Raw genomic sequence first — 14818 nt, 5'->3', positions numbered from 1 at the left:
TATAATGTTTGACAAAAATGACAGTCTTTGTCGTCATACTCGGAGATAGATCGAGGTAATCAATAATTTGTTTGTTTGTGATTATTTCTCTACAAAAGTAAAAACTATAGGTCTTAATAATGAATATTTTTCTTTTAAAAACCCTTTAAATAATCGATTGGCGTTTCTAAAAGTTGAATTGAAAAACATAGTGAATAAGGTAACTTTTGTCGGTAAGTTAGAAAATTTTAATTATATGACAAAATAAAAACTGTTACAAAATATTGTAAAATAAAAAATCTTGACTATCCTTAATTAAAGTTGAACAAAATCTTATCCTGTCCCGAATTAATGTTAATATATGATGTTTTTTGTTTATGTACTGCAATGATTGTAGTTCTGGTCACCCTCAAAAGTTCAACTTTTTAGTAATCAGTTGAAGAAGTAATAACAGCTGTGGATCTTAAGACATTCCAATAATTATTAGAAGGTGGGACTCTTAAGACCAACTCAACTTTTGTTTCCTTCTAGTCAATTAAAGTATATAGCACTTTAGAAAGAAAAAAAAAAAAGTTATTATGGTATTTTATTTTTTTCAGTTGAAAGTAAGCAAAAATAAACAAATAATTAAAGGGGTCAAACTAAAGCCTGGATAATGTTCCTATCTAAACTAAAGGAACTTTAAGTGAAACACGTACAATAATGATGTGATAAGAACCCTTGTGTTTCTTTTTTCAAACCTTTAAATTACCCATTTTTAAGAAGAAGTAGGTTTTCTATTAAATAAATTGAAAATATGGATGGAGCATGGAGGTTTGAAAAATCAACTGCTGGAGATAGTTGGTATGAAGCCGGGGCAAGGAGAATAAATGAAAGTGCCAACTATTTTGTGAAAATTTATTTACAAAAATTCAATAAAGTTATTAAGGGATTTAATAAAAATATAATTTAGTGATTTCATTTTTCTTTAATTTTTAATATAATATCATATCATATCATGTTTTCTTTTAAATTTAATGAATTTAATAAAATTTCTCAATTCAATATTGAAGAAGATTTTAATTATCATTTGTAATTTTTAATTTAAAATTGTGTTTGACAATAATCTTTAATTAAATTTTACTTTTCATTTCATCGAGATAAATTAGTCTAAAATGAAAATTTAAAATATTAATACGAAATTAAAAGCTGTGTTCAACAAGATATTTTATAAGCTAATTTGTCTAATTTATAAAATTTAATATCAAAATAAACATATTTATTATGCAAACTTATTTTAGTAGTTTCTAACATATAAGTTACTAAAAGTGATATAATAAACTAACTTACAAGTTGCTAACTTTTTTTTTATCCTTATTAGTTTATTTAAAATTTATTTTCAACTTTAAATAACTAAATATGTTTTTAAATCATTTTACGTTTACCGATTACCTTATCAAAATTTTCGATTCAACCAAAACCAGTTAACTTATAACTTAAAAAATTTATGGATTTTTAACCCTTAACTTATTGCTTACAAGTTTGAATTAGCTTGTAAATTAATTTTCCCCAAACACATCCGAAATCACTTCTAATCCTCCATAGGACTAGAAAAAGGTGTGCATAAAACACGGTTTCAAGTGGTTAACCTTTGCGTAATAATTACGGACTTTATATTCCTTCATTTCTAATTCTATTACACACCATGAATTTGTTCACATACCAGTCAAGATTTTCTAGATTTCATGTACAACATACGTACAAATTAGTGATCATCAATCTTTTCTTTGTTTAGCTATAATGACGTCAAAGGAGTTTAAATTTACAAATCACTCAAACCCCTTGTCATGTACTAACTTTTAGTTTGGGTTTAAGCTTGTACTAGTAAGGCCATTCGGCCACCTGGTTCGGCCACTCGGCCACCTGATAGCCGACACCCAATCGGCACCTGAATGACCGAACCAGGTGGCCGAATGCCGTTCGGCTACCAAGTGATCTATGAACTCAGATTCCTACTAATAGAGGTAAGAATGTACCCATAATTAAGGATTAAGGGTTAAGCATACCCGTAAGCCGATTAGGAGCGTATTACCTAATCTGGTAATCTTGTTACAGGGCCCATGGAAGTCCGGGCCCATAAATGTCAGTATAAATAGCTCTTGTCACGAGGTAAGGTCACTGTTCATTAATTGCTATCGATATCTGCGCTTTGTCCTGACTTGAGCGTCGGAGTGCCTTTTGCAGGTACCTCCCCCATACCGGAATATTGGTTCGGAACACTCGTTCGGCCCTCAGAATACGAAAGGATTATTGGTGTATCCTTTAGACAGGTACATTTTGGCGCCCACCGTGGGGCCGAACCGAAACGATTCTAAAAGATCAACTGAGCGAAAGCAATGGCGATAACTAGGAGAACGAACATGGAAGAACATCAAGCCGAAGGAGAAGAGCATGTGGAAGTGGTAGATGAAACTGATCTTTCGGAGACTGTTCGACTGCTGAAGCGAGAGATGGAGGCAATGAAGCAGCAGCGAGAAAAGGATGCGAGGGAGCTTTCAGCCTTGAGAGCCGAGAATGAGGCGTTGAGAAATCAAGATTCATCGTGGAAACCTACTCAGGCCACTAACACGCAAACCCAGGGGTCATATCAATCCCAGGCAATACACACCTCGGCCCCTCATGCCTCGGCGGTGGCACCTCAAAAATTCCCTTCGGTCATACCAACAGTAGGCCGACCCACAGATTTGGCAACTATCGGATCGCACCGACACCCATTCACTTCATCCATCATGCAACTCTCTTTGATGGACAATTGGAAATCTTTACCTATCGATAAGTATGATGGTACCACTGACCCTGATGAACATCTCGATATTTTCCTTACGCAGGTAACCTTGAGCACTACGGACGACGCTGCTTTATGTCGTATTTTCCCAACGTCTCTCAAAGGTAGGGCCTTGAGTTGGTTCACCCGACTACCTCCCAATTCAATCGATTCTTTCAGCACCTTGTCGTCACAGTTCACTATCCAGTTCGCGACAAGCCGTCCCCATAGCTTGACCTCTCTGTCACTAGTCAGCCTTCGGCAAGACAAGAAGGAGACGCTTCGTGCGTTCATGGATCGGTTCAATAAGGCAGCCCTAGAAATTCGAGACCTCAACCCGGCCGTAGCGCTTCATCATCTGACCACAATGCTAAAGCCGGGGCCATTCGTCAATAGCCTTTGCAAGAAACCTCCTACAGATATTAACGACCTGCGAAGAAGAGCAGATAAATATATGCAGATGGAGGAGTTGGCCGAGTTCCGAAATCAAGCCCGAGTTGAACCGTCGGGAAAGCCCGAAAAACCGGTGGAACCATCCTATCGGGGGCGAGGTAAGGAGATCACTCTTCGGGATCGGCCAACGCGGGGTCCGAAGTACACTCACTACACTCCACTCAATGCAAGCCGCGCTGCAGTCCTTGAACAAGCTCTGACATCGGAGGTTCTGGCCGTCCCAAAAAGAGCTGCCACGCCACCGCGCGCCGATACTAGTAAATCTTGTCGGTACCATCGCAATAGGGGGCACTCTACCGAAGAGTGTGCGGCCCTCAGAGATAAAATTGAAGATTTAATCAAGCAAGGGCAGCTTCATAAGTTTGTGGATCGATCTGATTCGCAACGCCAACGTCAACCTAGACATGACCCACCTCGGCAAAATCGCGCCGATAGACCTCGCCGCGAGCGAAGCAGATCACGTGAGAGGAAAGATGAGCCGACATCTTCCCATAGGCGAGTCATCAACACCATCGCAGGGGGATTTGCGGGAGGAGGTTCAACCTCTTCGGCGCAAAAGAGGCATTTACGCGCCGTCCGGTCGGTCAATATGGTCAGTCGGCAACCTGTTCGAAGGTTACCCGCTATAACCTTCACTGACGCTGACTTCCAAGGGATCGATCCCATACAAGACGATCCAATGGTAATTAGTGTTGAAATCCACAATTGCATAATCAAGAAAACCTTGGTGGATCAGGGCAGTTCGGCCGACATTTTGTACTGGAATACCTTCAAGCAGTTGGGAATCTCAGAAAAAGAACTCATGCCATACGATGATCCCTTGGTTGGATTCTCGGGAGAAAGAGTCAGTACCAAGGGGTACATTAAGCTTTTCACTCGCTTCGGTGTCAACGAGCAAGAGTACAAGGAAATCCAAGTTAAGTACATAGTGGTACATGCTAATACTTCCTACAACATTCTCCTCGGTCGGCCGTCATTGAATAGGTTGGGAGCTATTGTCTCAACACCACATCTCGCAATGAAATTTCCATCCGACAAGGGAAAAATTCTTACAATGCATGCCGACCAAAAGGCAGCTCGAGAATGTTACTTCGCTAGTTTGCGAGTAGCCCCCGTAGAAGAAAAGTAATCGAAGTCAAGGAGAGTTCACGTGGTAAACCCTATGGTAGCAGATAAATCCTCGGCATGGGACTTGGATCCAAGAATGAATGCAGATGAGCGAATGGAGTCAATAGAAGAAAAAGTTGCAGTCCGGATCGGCCCCGATACATCGCAAGTCACGTACTTGGGAGCCGGATTATCTGAATCAGATCGCCGTGCGTTAAGCAGGGTCATTCAGAAGCACGGAGATCTTTTTGCATGGATCCCCTCAGATATGCCAGGCATCGATCCTAAGGTTATGTGCCACAAGCTCTCTGTTTGCCGAGAGGCCAAGCCTATAGCCCAACGAAAAAGGAAGATGGGCACCGAAAGGAAACTAGCGGTTGAAAATGAAGTGGCCAAACTACTTGAAGCAAGGTTCATCCGGGAAGTACAATACACAACATGGCTCGCTAACGTAGTTATGGTCAAAAAACCAAACGGAAAATGGCGAATGTGCACGGATTACACCAACCTGAACAAAGCCTGCCCAAAGGATGCTTATCCTTTGCCCAACATTGATCGTCTGGTTGATGGTGCCTCGGGGCACAACATGTTGACATTTCTCGATGCCTATTCAGGATATAATCAGATCCAAATGCACCCACAGGATGAGGAGAAGACGGCTTTTATCACCGACTCGGCTAACTATTGTTATCGAGTAATGCCATTCAGCCTTAAGAACGCCGGTGCAACGTATCAACGACTTATGAACAAAATATTCAAAAGTCAGATCGGCAAAAATATGGAGGTTTATGTGGACGATATGGTTGTCAAATCCAATAACCTTAATCATCACATCACAGACTTGAGTGAGATCTTCCACTAGATTCGGCATTATAACATGAGACTCAATCCGGAAAAGTGCGTCTTCGGAGTCGCAGGCGGCAAATTCCTTGGCTTCATGCTTTCGGCCAGAGGCATTGAAGCCAACCCTGATAAGTGCCGAGCCGTGATCGAAATGCGAAGTCCTCAAAATGTTAAAGAAGTACAACGATTGGCTGGTCGGCTTACAGCTCTGTCAAGGTTTCTCCCATGCCTCACAGAAGTAGCAAAACCAATCCTGAAACTTCTAAGAAAAACAAAGAAATTCGCATGGCCTGAAGAGTGTGAAACGGCTTTTCAAGCGTTGAAGTTGCGTCTCGGAACGCCCCCAATACTCTCTAAGCCCGACCCATCATCGGCCCTTGTGGTATACCTGTGTGTCTCCCAGGAAGCCATTAGCTCAGTCTTGATACAAGAAAAAGAAACTCAAGTGCCCATTTATTTTATCAGTCGCATGTTGCAAGACTCGGAGAGTCGGTACCAATTACTTGAAAAAGTGGCACTCGGATTGGTTCACACGGCTCGGAGATTGCGGCAATATTTCCAGGGACATAAGATTGTGGTTCGAACTGACTGTCCTATCGCTAAGGTTTTACGGAAACCCGAGCTCGCAGGCCGAATGATGGCATGGTCCGTTGAACTGTCGGAGTTTGACATATCATTCGAACCAAGGGGGCCGATTAAATCACAACACTGGGCTGAGTTCATTAATGAGTTGCAACCTAGTGGTCAATTCCAAAGCGATCAATGGACAATGCATGTTGATGGCTCTTCGAACAACGTTGGCAGCGGGGCAGGCATAATTCTTGAAGGACCAAAGGGGATTATCCTTGAGCAGTCAATGCACTTCGGATTCCGAGCCTCCAACAATCAGGCCGAATACGAGGCGCTATTAGCAGGGCTAAGATTGGCAGATGATATTGGGGTTCGGCGTTTAATTTGCTGGACAGATTCACAAATTGTGTCGGAGCAAGTTAACAATCACTTTCAAGTAAAGGATCCCAACCTGCTCCGTTATTATCACCTCTTCCACAACATGTGCTCCAAGTTCGATGAAATACAAGTACGACACACGCCAAGAGAAAACAATGAACGAGCCGATCAACTAGCCAGGTTAGCAAGCAGTTCCAGAAAACCAGGTCAGCTAAGAACTACCTTGCACCTAGAATTACCCACTCCAAGCACCGCTATGACCGATAGCATGGTGGTAGAAGAAACAGGATCAGAATCACCCGATACATCTTGGATGACCGAAATTCTTAATTTCATTCTCCATGGCAAGGAACCGGATGAACCTTTATCCGCTAAAAACCTACGGACTAAATCTGCTAGATATTCGGTCATAGGAGGACAATTGTACCGGAGGGGTTTCTCAACCCCGTTACTCAAATGTGTAGACTCGGCACAATCTGATTATGTATTACGGGAGATTCATCAAGGCATTTGTGGATCACATTCAGGTGGACGAACCCTCGCAGCAAAAGTGTTAAGGGCAGGTTATTATTGGCCAACCCTCAAGAGTGATTGTGCACAATTCGTCAAACAATGCATTCAATGTCAAAAGCATGGAAATTTGATCCACGCCTCGGCAGAACAGCTTCATACTATCAGCTCGCCTTGGCCATTTGCTCTGTGGGGCATGGACTTGCTCGGCCCATTCCCCATAGCCAAGGGCCAGTGCAAATTCTTGTTGGTAGCAGTTGATTACTTTACAAAGTGGATTGAGGCCGAGCCACTTGCTACCATTACGGCAAGTAATGTTCAGAAGTTTCTTTGGAAGAACATTATTACGCGTTTCGGAATACCATACGCCATCATCACTGACAATGGACTCCAGTTTACAGATCGCAAGCTCAACAAGTTTGTGGAAGACTTGGGTATTCGACACCGCTTCACCTCAGTCGAACACCCACAATCAAATGGGTAGGCTGAAGCAGCAAATAAGGTTATTCTTGGTGAGTTGAAGAAACGCTTAGGCGACGCCAAAGGAGCTTGGACCGAAGAGCTGCTGGAGGTCCTATGGGCCTATCGGTGCACACCACAGTCAACAACAAAAGAAACTCCTTTTCGGCTAACGTATGGTACGGATGCTATGATTCCTGTTGAAGTGGGAGAGCCATCGTTTCGGAGGCAATATTTCAATGAAGACAGCAATGAGGCATCCCTCCGGGCCGAAATTGACATGGTCGATGAAGTTCGTGCCCAAGCTCAGATTATGGTGGAAGCTTGCAAACAGCGAATGGCAAGGCGATTCAACTCATCACTCGTCAAGAGGGAGTTTCAGGTAGGAGACCTCGTGTGGAGGGTTCAAGGGTCGGCGAGACGCAATCCTAGGGAAGGCAAGCTGGCGGCTAATTGGGACGGCCCGTTTCGTATTCGCCATAACCTTGACAATGGAGCGTATAAGCTCGAGGAACTGTCGGGCAAGGTCATTCCAAGAACATGGAATTCGTCTCACCTGAAAGTGTATTTTAGCTAGGTTTTTGAATTCAAACATTGTAATCACAGCATATTTTCTCGGTGCACTCTTTTCCTTATCGGTCTTTTCTCCCCTTACAAAAAAGTGAAAAGGGGTTTTGGCCGATAAGGTTTTTAACGAGGCACCTATTAATGAGAAGCAGTTTAACTCAACACGTTTTATCTTCCACTGATTACAATAAGGATGTGCCTTCGGAATCGCACAACAAGGCTTCCCTCCCAAATGACCCCATTCGGCCAAGGATGTGCCTTCGGAATCGCACAACAAGGCTTCCCTCCCGAATGACCCCATTCGGCCAAGGATGTGCCTTCGGAATCGCACAACAAGGCTTCCCTCCCGAATGACCCCATTCGGCCAAGGATGTGCCTTCGGAATCGCGCAACAAGGCTTCCCTCCCGAATGACCCCATTCGGCCAAGGATGTGCCTTCGGAATCGCACAACAAGGCTTCCCTCCCGAATGACCCCATTCGGCCAAGGATGTGCCTTCGGAATCGCGCAACAAGGCTTCCCTCTCGAATGACCCCATTCGGCCAAGGATGTGCCTTCGGAATTACAAAAAGACAAGCAATCCGAGTGAACCCACTCGGCATTGCTCAAAAAGACAGGCAAGCCGAGAGAACCCACTCGGCGTTGCTCAAAAAGGTAAGCAATCCGAGTGAACCCACTCGGCATTGCTCAAAAAGACAAGCAATCCGAGTGAACCCACTCGGCATTGCTCAAAAAGGTAAGCAGTCCGAGTGAACCCACTCGGCATTGCACAAAAAGACAAGCAATCCGAGTGAACCCACTCGGCATTGCTCAAAAAGACAAGCAATCCGAGTGAACCCACTCGGCATTGCTCAAAAAGACAAGCAATCCGAGTGAACCCACTCGGCAGTGCTCAAAAAGACAAGCAATCCGAGTAAACCCACTCGGCAGTGCTCAAAAAGACAAGCAATCCGAGTAAACCCACTCGGCATTGCTCAAAAAGACAAGCAATCCGAGTAAACCCACTCGGCATTGCTCAAAAAGACAAGCAATCCGAGTGAACCCACTCGGCATTGCTCAAAAAGACAGGCAAGCCGAGTGAACCCACTCGGCATTGCTTAAAGACAAACAAGCCAAATAACCCACTCGGCATTGCTATAAAAAAAAAAATATATATATATATAGTCCAAACCACAAGTTTCTTCAACAAGTACTCTTTCATTCATAGAAGGAATAGGCTCTATCGGCCAAGTTCTACAAGCAAAAAAAAAAAAAATGTTAAAAAGGCTCTATCGGCCCGACATACAAGAAGCCTAAGTTTCCTACAAGACTACTCTTCGACATTGTCATCAGCATTCCCTTGTACCTCCGGCTCGTCCTCCTGAGTCGGTCGCGACTCTTAATGAATTTCAGTGTCACCATCTGAAGCGGCATGAGTCTCCTCATCCTCGCCATCATCATCGTTCGGTGCGTCACCATCAGGAGTGGCCCCTTCGGGCATATCTTGAAAAGGCATGATAGAACCTTGGTAAAAGTCTTTTGACATGTCAAATTCAAAGTCCTCCGGGAAACGGCCGAAATGTTGCGCTTGCCGAAGGGCATGACGGAAGCCAGCTTCATGTTGGGCCACAATACGGTCCTTGGCCTGCTCCTTCACCCTTTCCAACTCTGCCTTTGCCTCCTCCAATCGGCGCTTCTCTTCATTTGCAGCCTTTTGCATGTCCAGCCGAAGAGTGTCATTGTTGCGCCGTTGAACATCCAGCTCGGCCGCGAGTTGCCGATTCCTCTCTAGCGCTTCCTCGGCAGTTGCCACAGCCTCGGCTGTTGCCCTATCGGCATCCTCAACTCTTTGTCTCAACTGCACCAACTCGCCGAATGGCTGCAGGGCGAGATGGTGTGCAAGTGCCATTGACCGAGATTGCACCTCACAAAAATACTTCCACTTGGCCGCAACATCTAACTGGTCCAGAAACTCCCGACCATTATCCGAGATGGTGCTTGGCCGAACCAGCATCTCGGCCGAAACTTCTTCACTCAAAAAAGCCCTTGACATTATCATGGGGGGCACACATATAGTCGTCCCGCCAGGAGAAGACATGGTCTGTTTGGACTTCTTGGCTTTCTCGGGCCGTTCTTCATTGTTTTTCCGTTTCGACCCTTCATGAGCGACCTCCTTCCCTTTCTTCACCTTTCTCCGCTTCCGTTCGGGAGTAGGAGGGGTTCGGTTGTCACCGGCAGGACGAGGCGTTTGGGCAATTACCGAACTGCCTATGGCTCCCGAGGCCTTAGCCTGTCGAATCCGCCCGGCCAGAAGGTTACGAATGTTAAACTCGTCGGCTCCACTCTTCACCATGATTCCTGCATGAATAAGCCAATGAACATCAATATGAATTTAGACAAAGGCCGAAATGGGAAAATCACGTACCTATTAAGTCACTATCCCATTTGGGAGAGTCAACCACATTTATCAACGACCTCGTCGGCAAGCGCCGAGGAAGCCGAAGTAAAAACTGCAAATCCCGTTGCTCTTCGGCCGTGAGAAGCTCATCCGGCACCACATCATAGGGACGAGGGGCGTGCGTCCAGTTCAAAGGAAAAAGACTTCGGCCGTCAGCCCCGAAGAAGAAACGTCTTCCATTCGGTCGGACAGTCACTCTAAAAAACCCAGCTTTGAAATTCTTATACGACGAAGTAAAACTATCCAACAATAACCGAGTCCCTACTCGGCTAAGAGATAGCCACTTGGCCAAATCGGAAGGACGGGACGAATAAAAAGATAGAAAAAGCAAAGGTGACGGCCTAATATTTATACATACGCATAAATGCTTGAAACCTTGAAGTTGAGCCCAACTATTAGGGTGTAATTGGGTCGGCGCAACATTCAAAACCCGAAGCACTCCCATGGTAAATTCGTCAAAAGGCAACTTCACCTTTAAGTCTCGGAGAAGACAGTCATACATGTAGAACGAAGCCATCCTCTCGTCTTGCTTATCCAAGCACACAGTGTCCGGATTGGGAAAAGCATCGTTTCGGCATGCCCGAACCCCGATCGGATATGGCTCCTCTCGAGCATCAAAGGTCAAACATTTCGTATATTCCAGCAAATTTGTGATCATGTCCGTATCTCGATACCGGGAATAATACGAAGTCACTTCTCCGTTTACCCATTCGTACCCAGGAACTCCCGATGGTCCATATCTTTGCCGATTTGAGACACGCCTCGCTTTGGTTGGCACCTCTTCACTCCCACTAGTTGAGGCCTCTTCTCCTGTACTTGCATTTTCGCTCGACCTATCCGTATTCGGCCCCGAAGCCCTGGACGACGACCCCTCGGATGACGCCGACCGAGCCACACTAACCGAAGAGCCCTCGGAAGAAGTAGCCATTCAAATAAACTTACCAAGAGAGTCCAAGATTGAAAGTCACTCGACACGCGTTGCTCAAACCTTGAACCTGCTAAAAGATAACCCTATTCGGCTGAGAGCAATACGGAGGAAAGACCCCACCACGCATCTCTATATATAGCAAAGAAAAAGGGCGGGAAAATTCAAAATTCAGAAAAAGTGTAACTGCCTGATCTTCAAAATCCAACGATGTAGATCCATCCAACTTTTCGACTTCCTCCACAACTACACTTAATCTTTGTACCCTTGCAAAAGGTAACCCTTACGCAAGGCTAGGGGGCAAGTGTACTAGTAAGGCCATTCGGCCACCTGGTTCGGCCACTCGGCCACCTGATAGCCGACACCCAATCGGCACCTGAATGACCGAACCAGGTGGCCGAATGCCGTTCGGCTACCAAGTGATCTATGAACTCAGATTCCTACTAATAGAGGTAAGAATGTACCCATAATTAAGGATTAAGGGTTAAGCATACCCGTAAGCCGATTAGGAGCGTATTACCTAATCTGGTAATCTTGTTACAGGGCCCATGGAAGTCCGGACCCATAAATGTCAGTATAAATAGCTCTTGTCACGAGGTAAGGTCACTGTTCATTAATTGCTATCGATATCTGCGCTTTGTCCTGACTTGAGCGTCGGAGTGCCTTTTGCAGGTACCTCCCCCATACCGGAATATTGGTTCGGAGCACTCGTTCGGCCCTCAGAATACGAAAGGATTATTGGTGTATCCTTTAGACAGGTACAAAGTTAAATCTTTTTATAATGTTATAAGTTCAATCTCATGACACATGCAGCAACAAACCTACCCTGTGCAATGTTAGGCCCGTGCCTAATTCATTTAATTTTAATTTTTTTAACACGATTATAGTATTAAATTATCATTTATCAAGGTAGTAACTAATTTAGTTGGTTGGGTAAGATGCATGAGGATAAACTCTTTTGTTAACTGTGTTGGGTTTTCATGAATAAAAAAATAGTATTAGATTATCATTTAAATTTTACTTTTAAATTTGTCTATATTTAATTTTTTTTTTCTCATGTGACCTAAGAGATTATTATGTATTGATTAAGGAGTTGCATTTTTACACTGGCCTAACAGTTGTATGGTTGAAGACTTTATAGATATTAAAGTTGTAAATGTTAGTACTATAGTGGTAGGAATGATCAACTAGATGGTTAGGTACTATTATTTATTATCCTAGGAGTTTAAACAGGATTTAACCATATGAATCATATTAGGAGTTGTTTACTTCTAGGTACATGATTTGTAAAAGGGTTCCGGTACCCTTATACCATTTCAATTTATATAATTTTTGCTTGCTGATTAAAAAAATATATTGATTATCTAAACTTTTAAACCAAATGTATTTATTAAACACAAATTATATTTTTTTTATTAAATCAAATGGATCAGTTTATTTTGATTCAAATTTCTTATAAAATACTTATTTTTTTTTACTTAGGGTCAAATTGAAACCTTTTTTTATCTTTATTTAAATTTTTTTTAAAAAAATAATATCATGTATAAAAATCATGGATCTAACCTAAACCTTCCAGTCAAACCAAGACAAATTGGCTCAATTTTTTTTTTTTGATATTTATTTTGGGGATACCACTCATTGGATTAAGTTTTTTTTTTTTTGACAAATCTAATTATTCTTATTATGGTCCATTGATAATCATATGATTGATATGGTTGGATAAGATAATTGTCATATCTTATTAAAATCAATGTTTATCATATCATATTGATGTAATGTATTTTTTATTCTTTTTTCTTCTCTCTTTTTAATTATATATCTCAAACTTGTCACTATTATTATCATTGTCGTTATTATTATTATCATTATCACTATCATGTGTCACATCATTATCACTACTATCATCACCAATTATCACTATTACTATTGCGTCAATTTGTTTGTTATGTTTTAATTAGTTTCTCTAATTTGAAAATACACAACTTTTGGTCATCAAAGTATGTAAGATAACACAAAAACAATCATAAAAAGTTATACATTTTCAAATTTGAAAGACCAAAATAAAACAAAAAAAAAAATTGAGAGACAAAAACAAAAGTTCAAAAATATTAGAAAAATTAAAAACATATTTTATCCATTATTATTAACTATAATTTGTTAAAATATGAAAACAATAAAATTTTCAATGACATAACTATCTAGAGTCTAGACTAATAAAGAACTTTCCAGCATGCAAGAGTGGAAGCTTTGTTTTATCTTTGTTTTCTGTTTAGATCCAACAGAAGGATTTATTATTGTTTGTTTTTCTAAATATGATTTGAAGTGCACAACACATGCCTTGTCTAGAGAAATATATACACAATTCACTATTTATCAATGTTTTTAAAAGGAACAAAAAAGCACCAAGGATAGAAGTTACGCCTAGCACGCTAAAGATTAACGTACCAAGTCATGTCCCTTTCCTTTACATGAATTTGTCACTTGCACGTGACCAGTCAAAATCCAAGATATGAGACATCCGTTGCTACTCTTTGTTTCAGTGATTTGTTTGTTCTTGTAATCTTGCATAGTACATATCTTGTTCGAATCACATTTTCCATTTCCTTGCATGTCACTGTTTCTTTCCCAAGAGTGTGCATGACCAATACTGACTACATACATACCTTTTGACAAATAGAAATAGTTTTAATATATCAAGTCTGATTTTCTGTCAAGTAATTATTGACTTAACGCTTTCTCTGAAAAATCAAATTCATGTGTTCATATGCATATTGTCATGATACAATCAAGAGTAGTTACTCCACGACAACTGAAAAAGCCAATATTCGCGTATGAACTCGACCCTAGCGTAGTGTTTGAGTTTCATACGAATATGGGAAAAAACTAGCTTACTACATATTAAGAATCAGTTGTTAGTTGCAATAGCGCAGAATCAGCAAAAATTGATGAATTATGGTAGAATCACATGGAGGATTGTGAGTCATAAAAAATTATTAGAGAAACTCTTTGTCATATTTTTTTAAACACGCTTTCTTTTTAATTAAAAATTATTTTAAAAAAATACAAAGTTTAATGAATTTTACATTTTATTTAATGACTTTTTCCTAATTTTTTAATTTTTAATAAATTATAATCAATAAAAATAATATGTTAAAAAATGTCTTAGAAAATCTACACTAGCACTCCTCAAATATTAGTTTATTTAGATACAAATTTAAAATATTTTTAAAATTTAATTTATTGAAAACAAAGTGTATTTTTTTGCTAGAAAAACTGTAAAAAGCATTTCTAAATAGTTGAAGGAAGGTTTGTTGTTTCTGGAAAGTGGAAAGTACTTCACCGCAATTTATAAGATTTCCGAAAGAATTCGCATCGAAATATATGACAATTGCTCAAGTTTTCTTTTCGGTCAAATCTTGGAAATCATTTGTCGGAAAATAGAACCAAATTAAGTATTCATTTAGCGTGTTTGGGAAAAATTATTTCCCAACTTTCGGATGTGTTTTTTTTTATAAAAAAAAAGTAAAATAAGCTAATTGTTAAGACAACTTAGTTTAGTAAATTTCTTTTTCTGAAATAAAATTTGATTTACTTTTCATGTCCTAAAACTGATTTACAACTTTAAAACTGATTTTTTTATTTATCTAAACAAAATTTAACATTTCATATAACTTTTTATCAAATTTACCCAAACAAAAATTCACTCTTTAAAATAATCTAATTTTCATGACTTTCCAAACATACCATTAATACTCAATAGATTATGGCCGTTTTGATTCAAATTTTCA

At 41.0% G+C, this 14818-nt stretch overlaps 2 protein-coding genes across 2 annotated transcripts; both read left to right on the top strand.

Annotated features, from left to right (window-relative positions):
• Positions 1-2354: 2354 nt before the first annotated feature.
• On the top strand, positions 2355-4364 carry LOC145949993 (uncharacterized). The gene has a single exon (XM_083060905.1). The coding sequence runs from the start codon at positions 2355-2357 to the stop codon at positions 4362-4364; it is 2010 nt and encodes a 669-aa protein (XP_082917031.1).
• Positions 4365-7292: 2928 nt separating this feature from the next.
• Positions 7293-7679, top strand: LOC145949992 (uncharacterized). The gene has a single exon (XM_083060903.1). It carries the CDS (start codon positions 7293-7295, stop codon positions 7677-7679), a length of 387 nt encoding a protein of 128 aa, XP_082917029.1.
• The last annotated feature ends 7139 nt before the right edge of the window (positions 7680-14818 follow it).

Source organism: Cajanus cajan, chromosome 7 (assembly GCF_000230855.2).
Source record: "Cajanus cajan strain Asha chromosome 7, NIPB_CcT2T_4, whole genome shotgun sequence".
Classification (NCBI taxonomy): Eukaryota; Viridiplantae; Streptophyta; class Magnoliopsida; order Fabales; family Fabaceae; genus Cajanus; species Cajanus cajan.
Note: the sequence above shows the minus strand (reverse complement) of the source record. Positions and strands in the feature narration are given on the sequence as shown.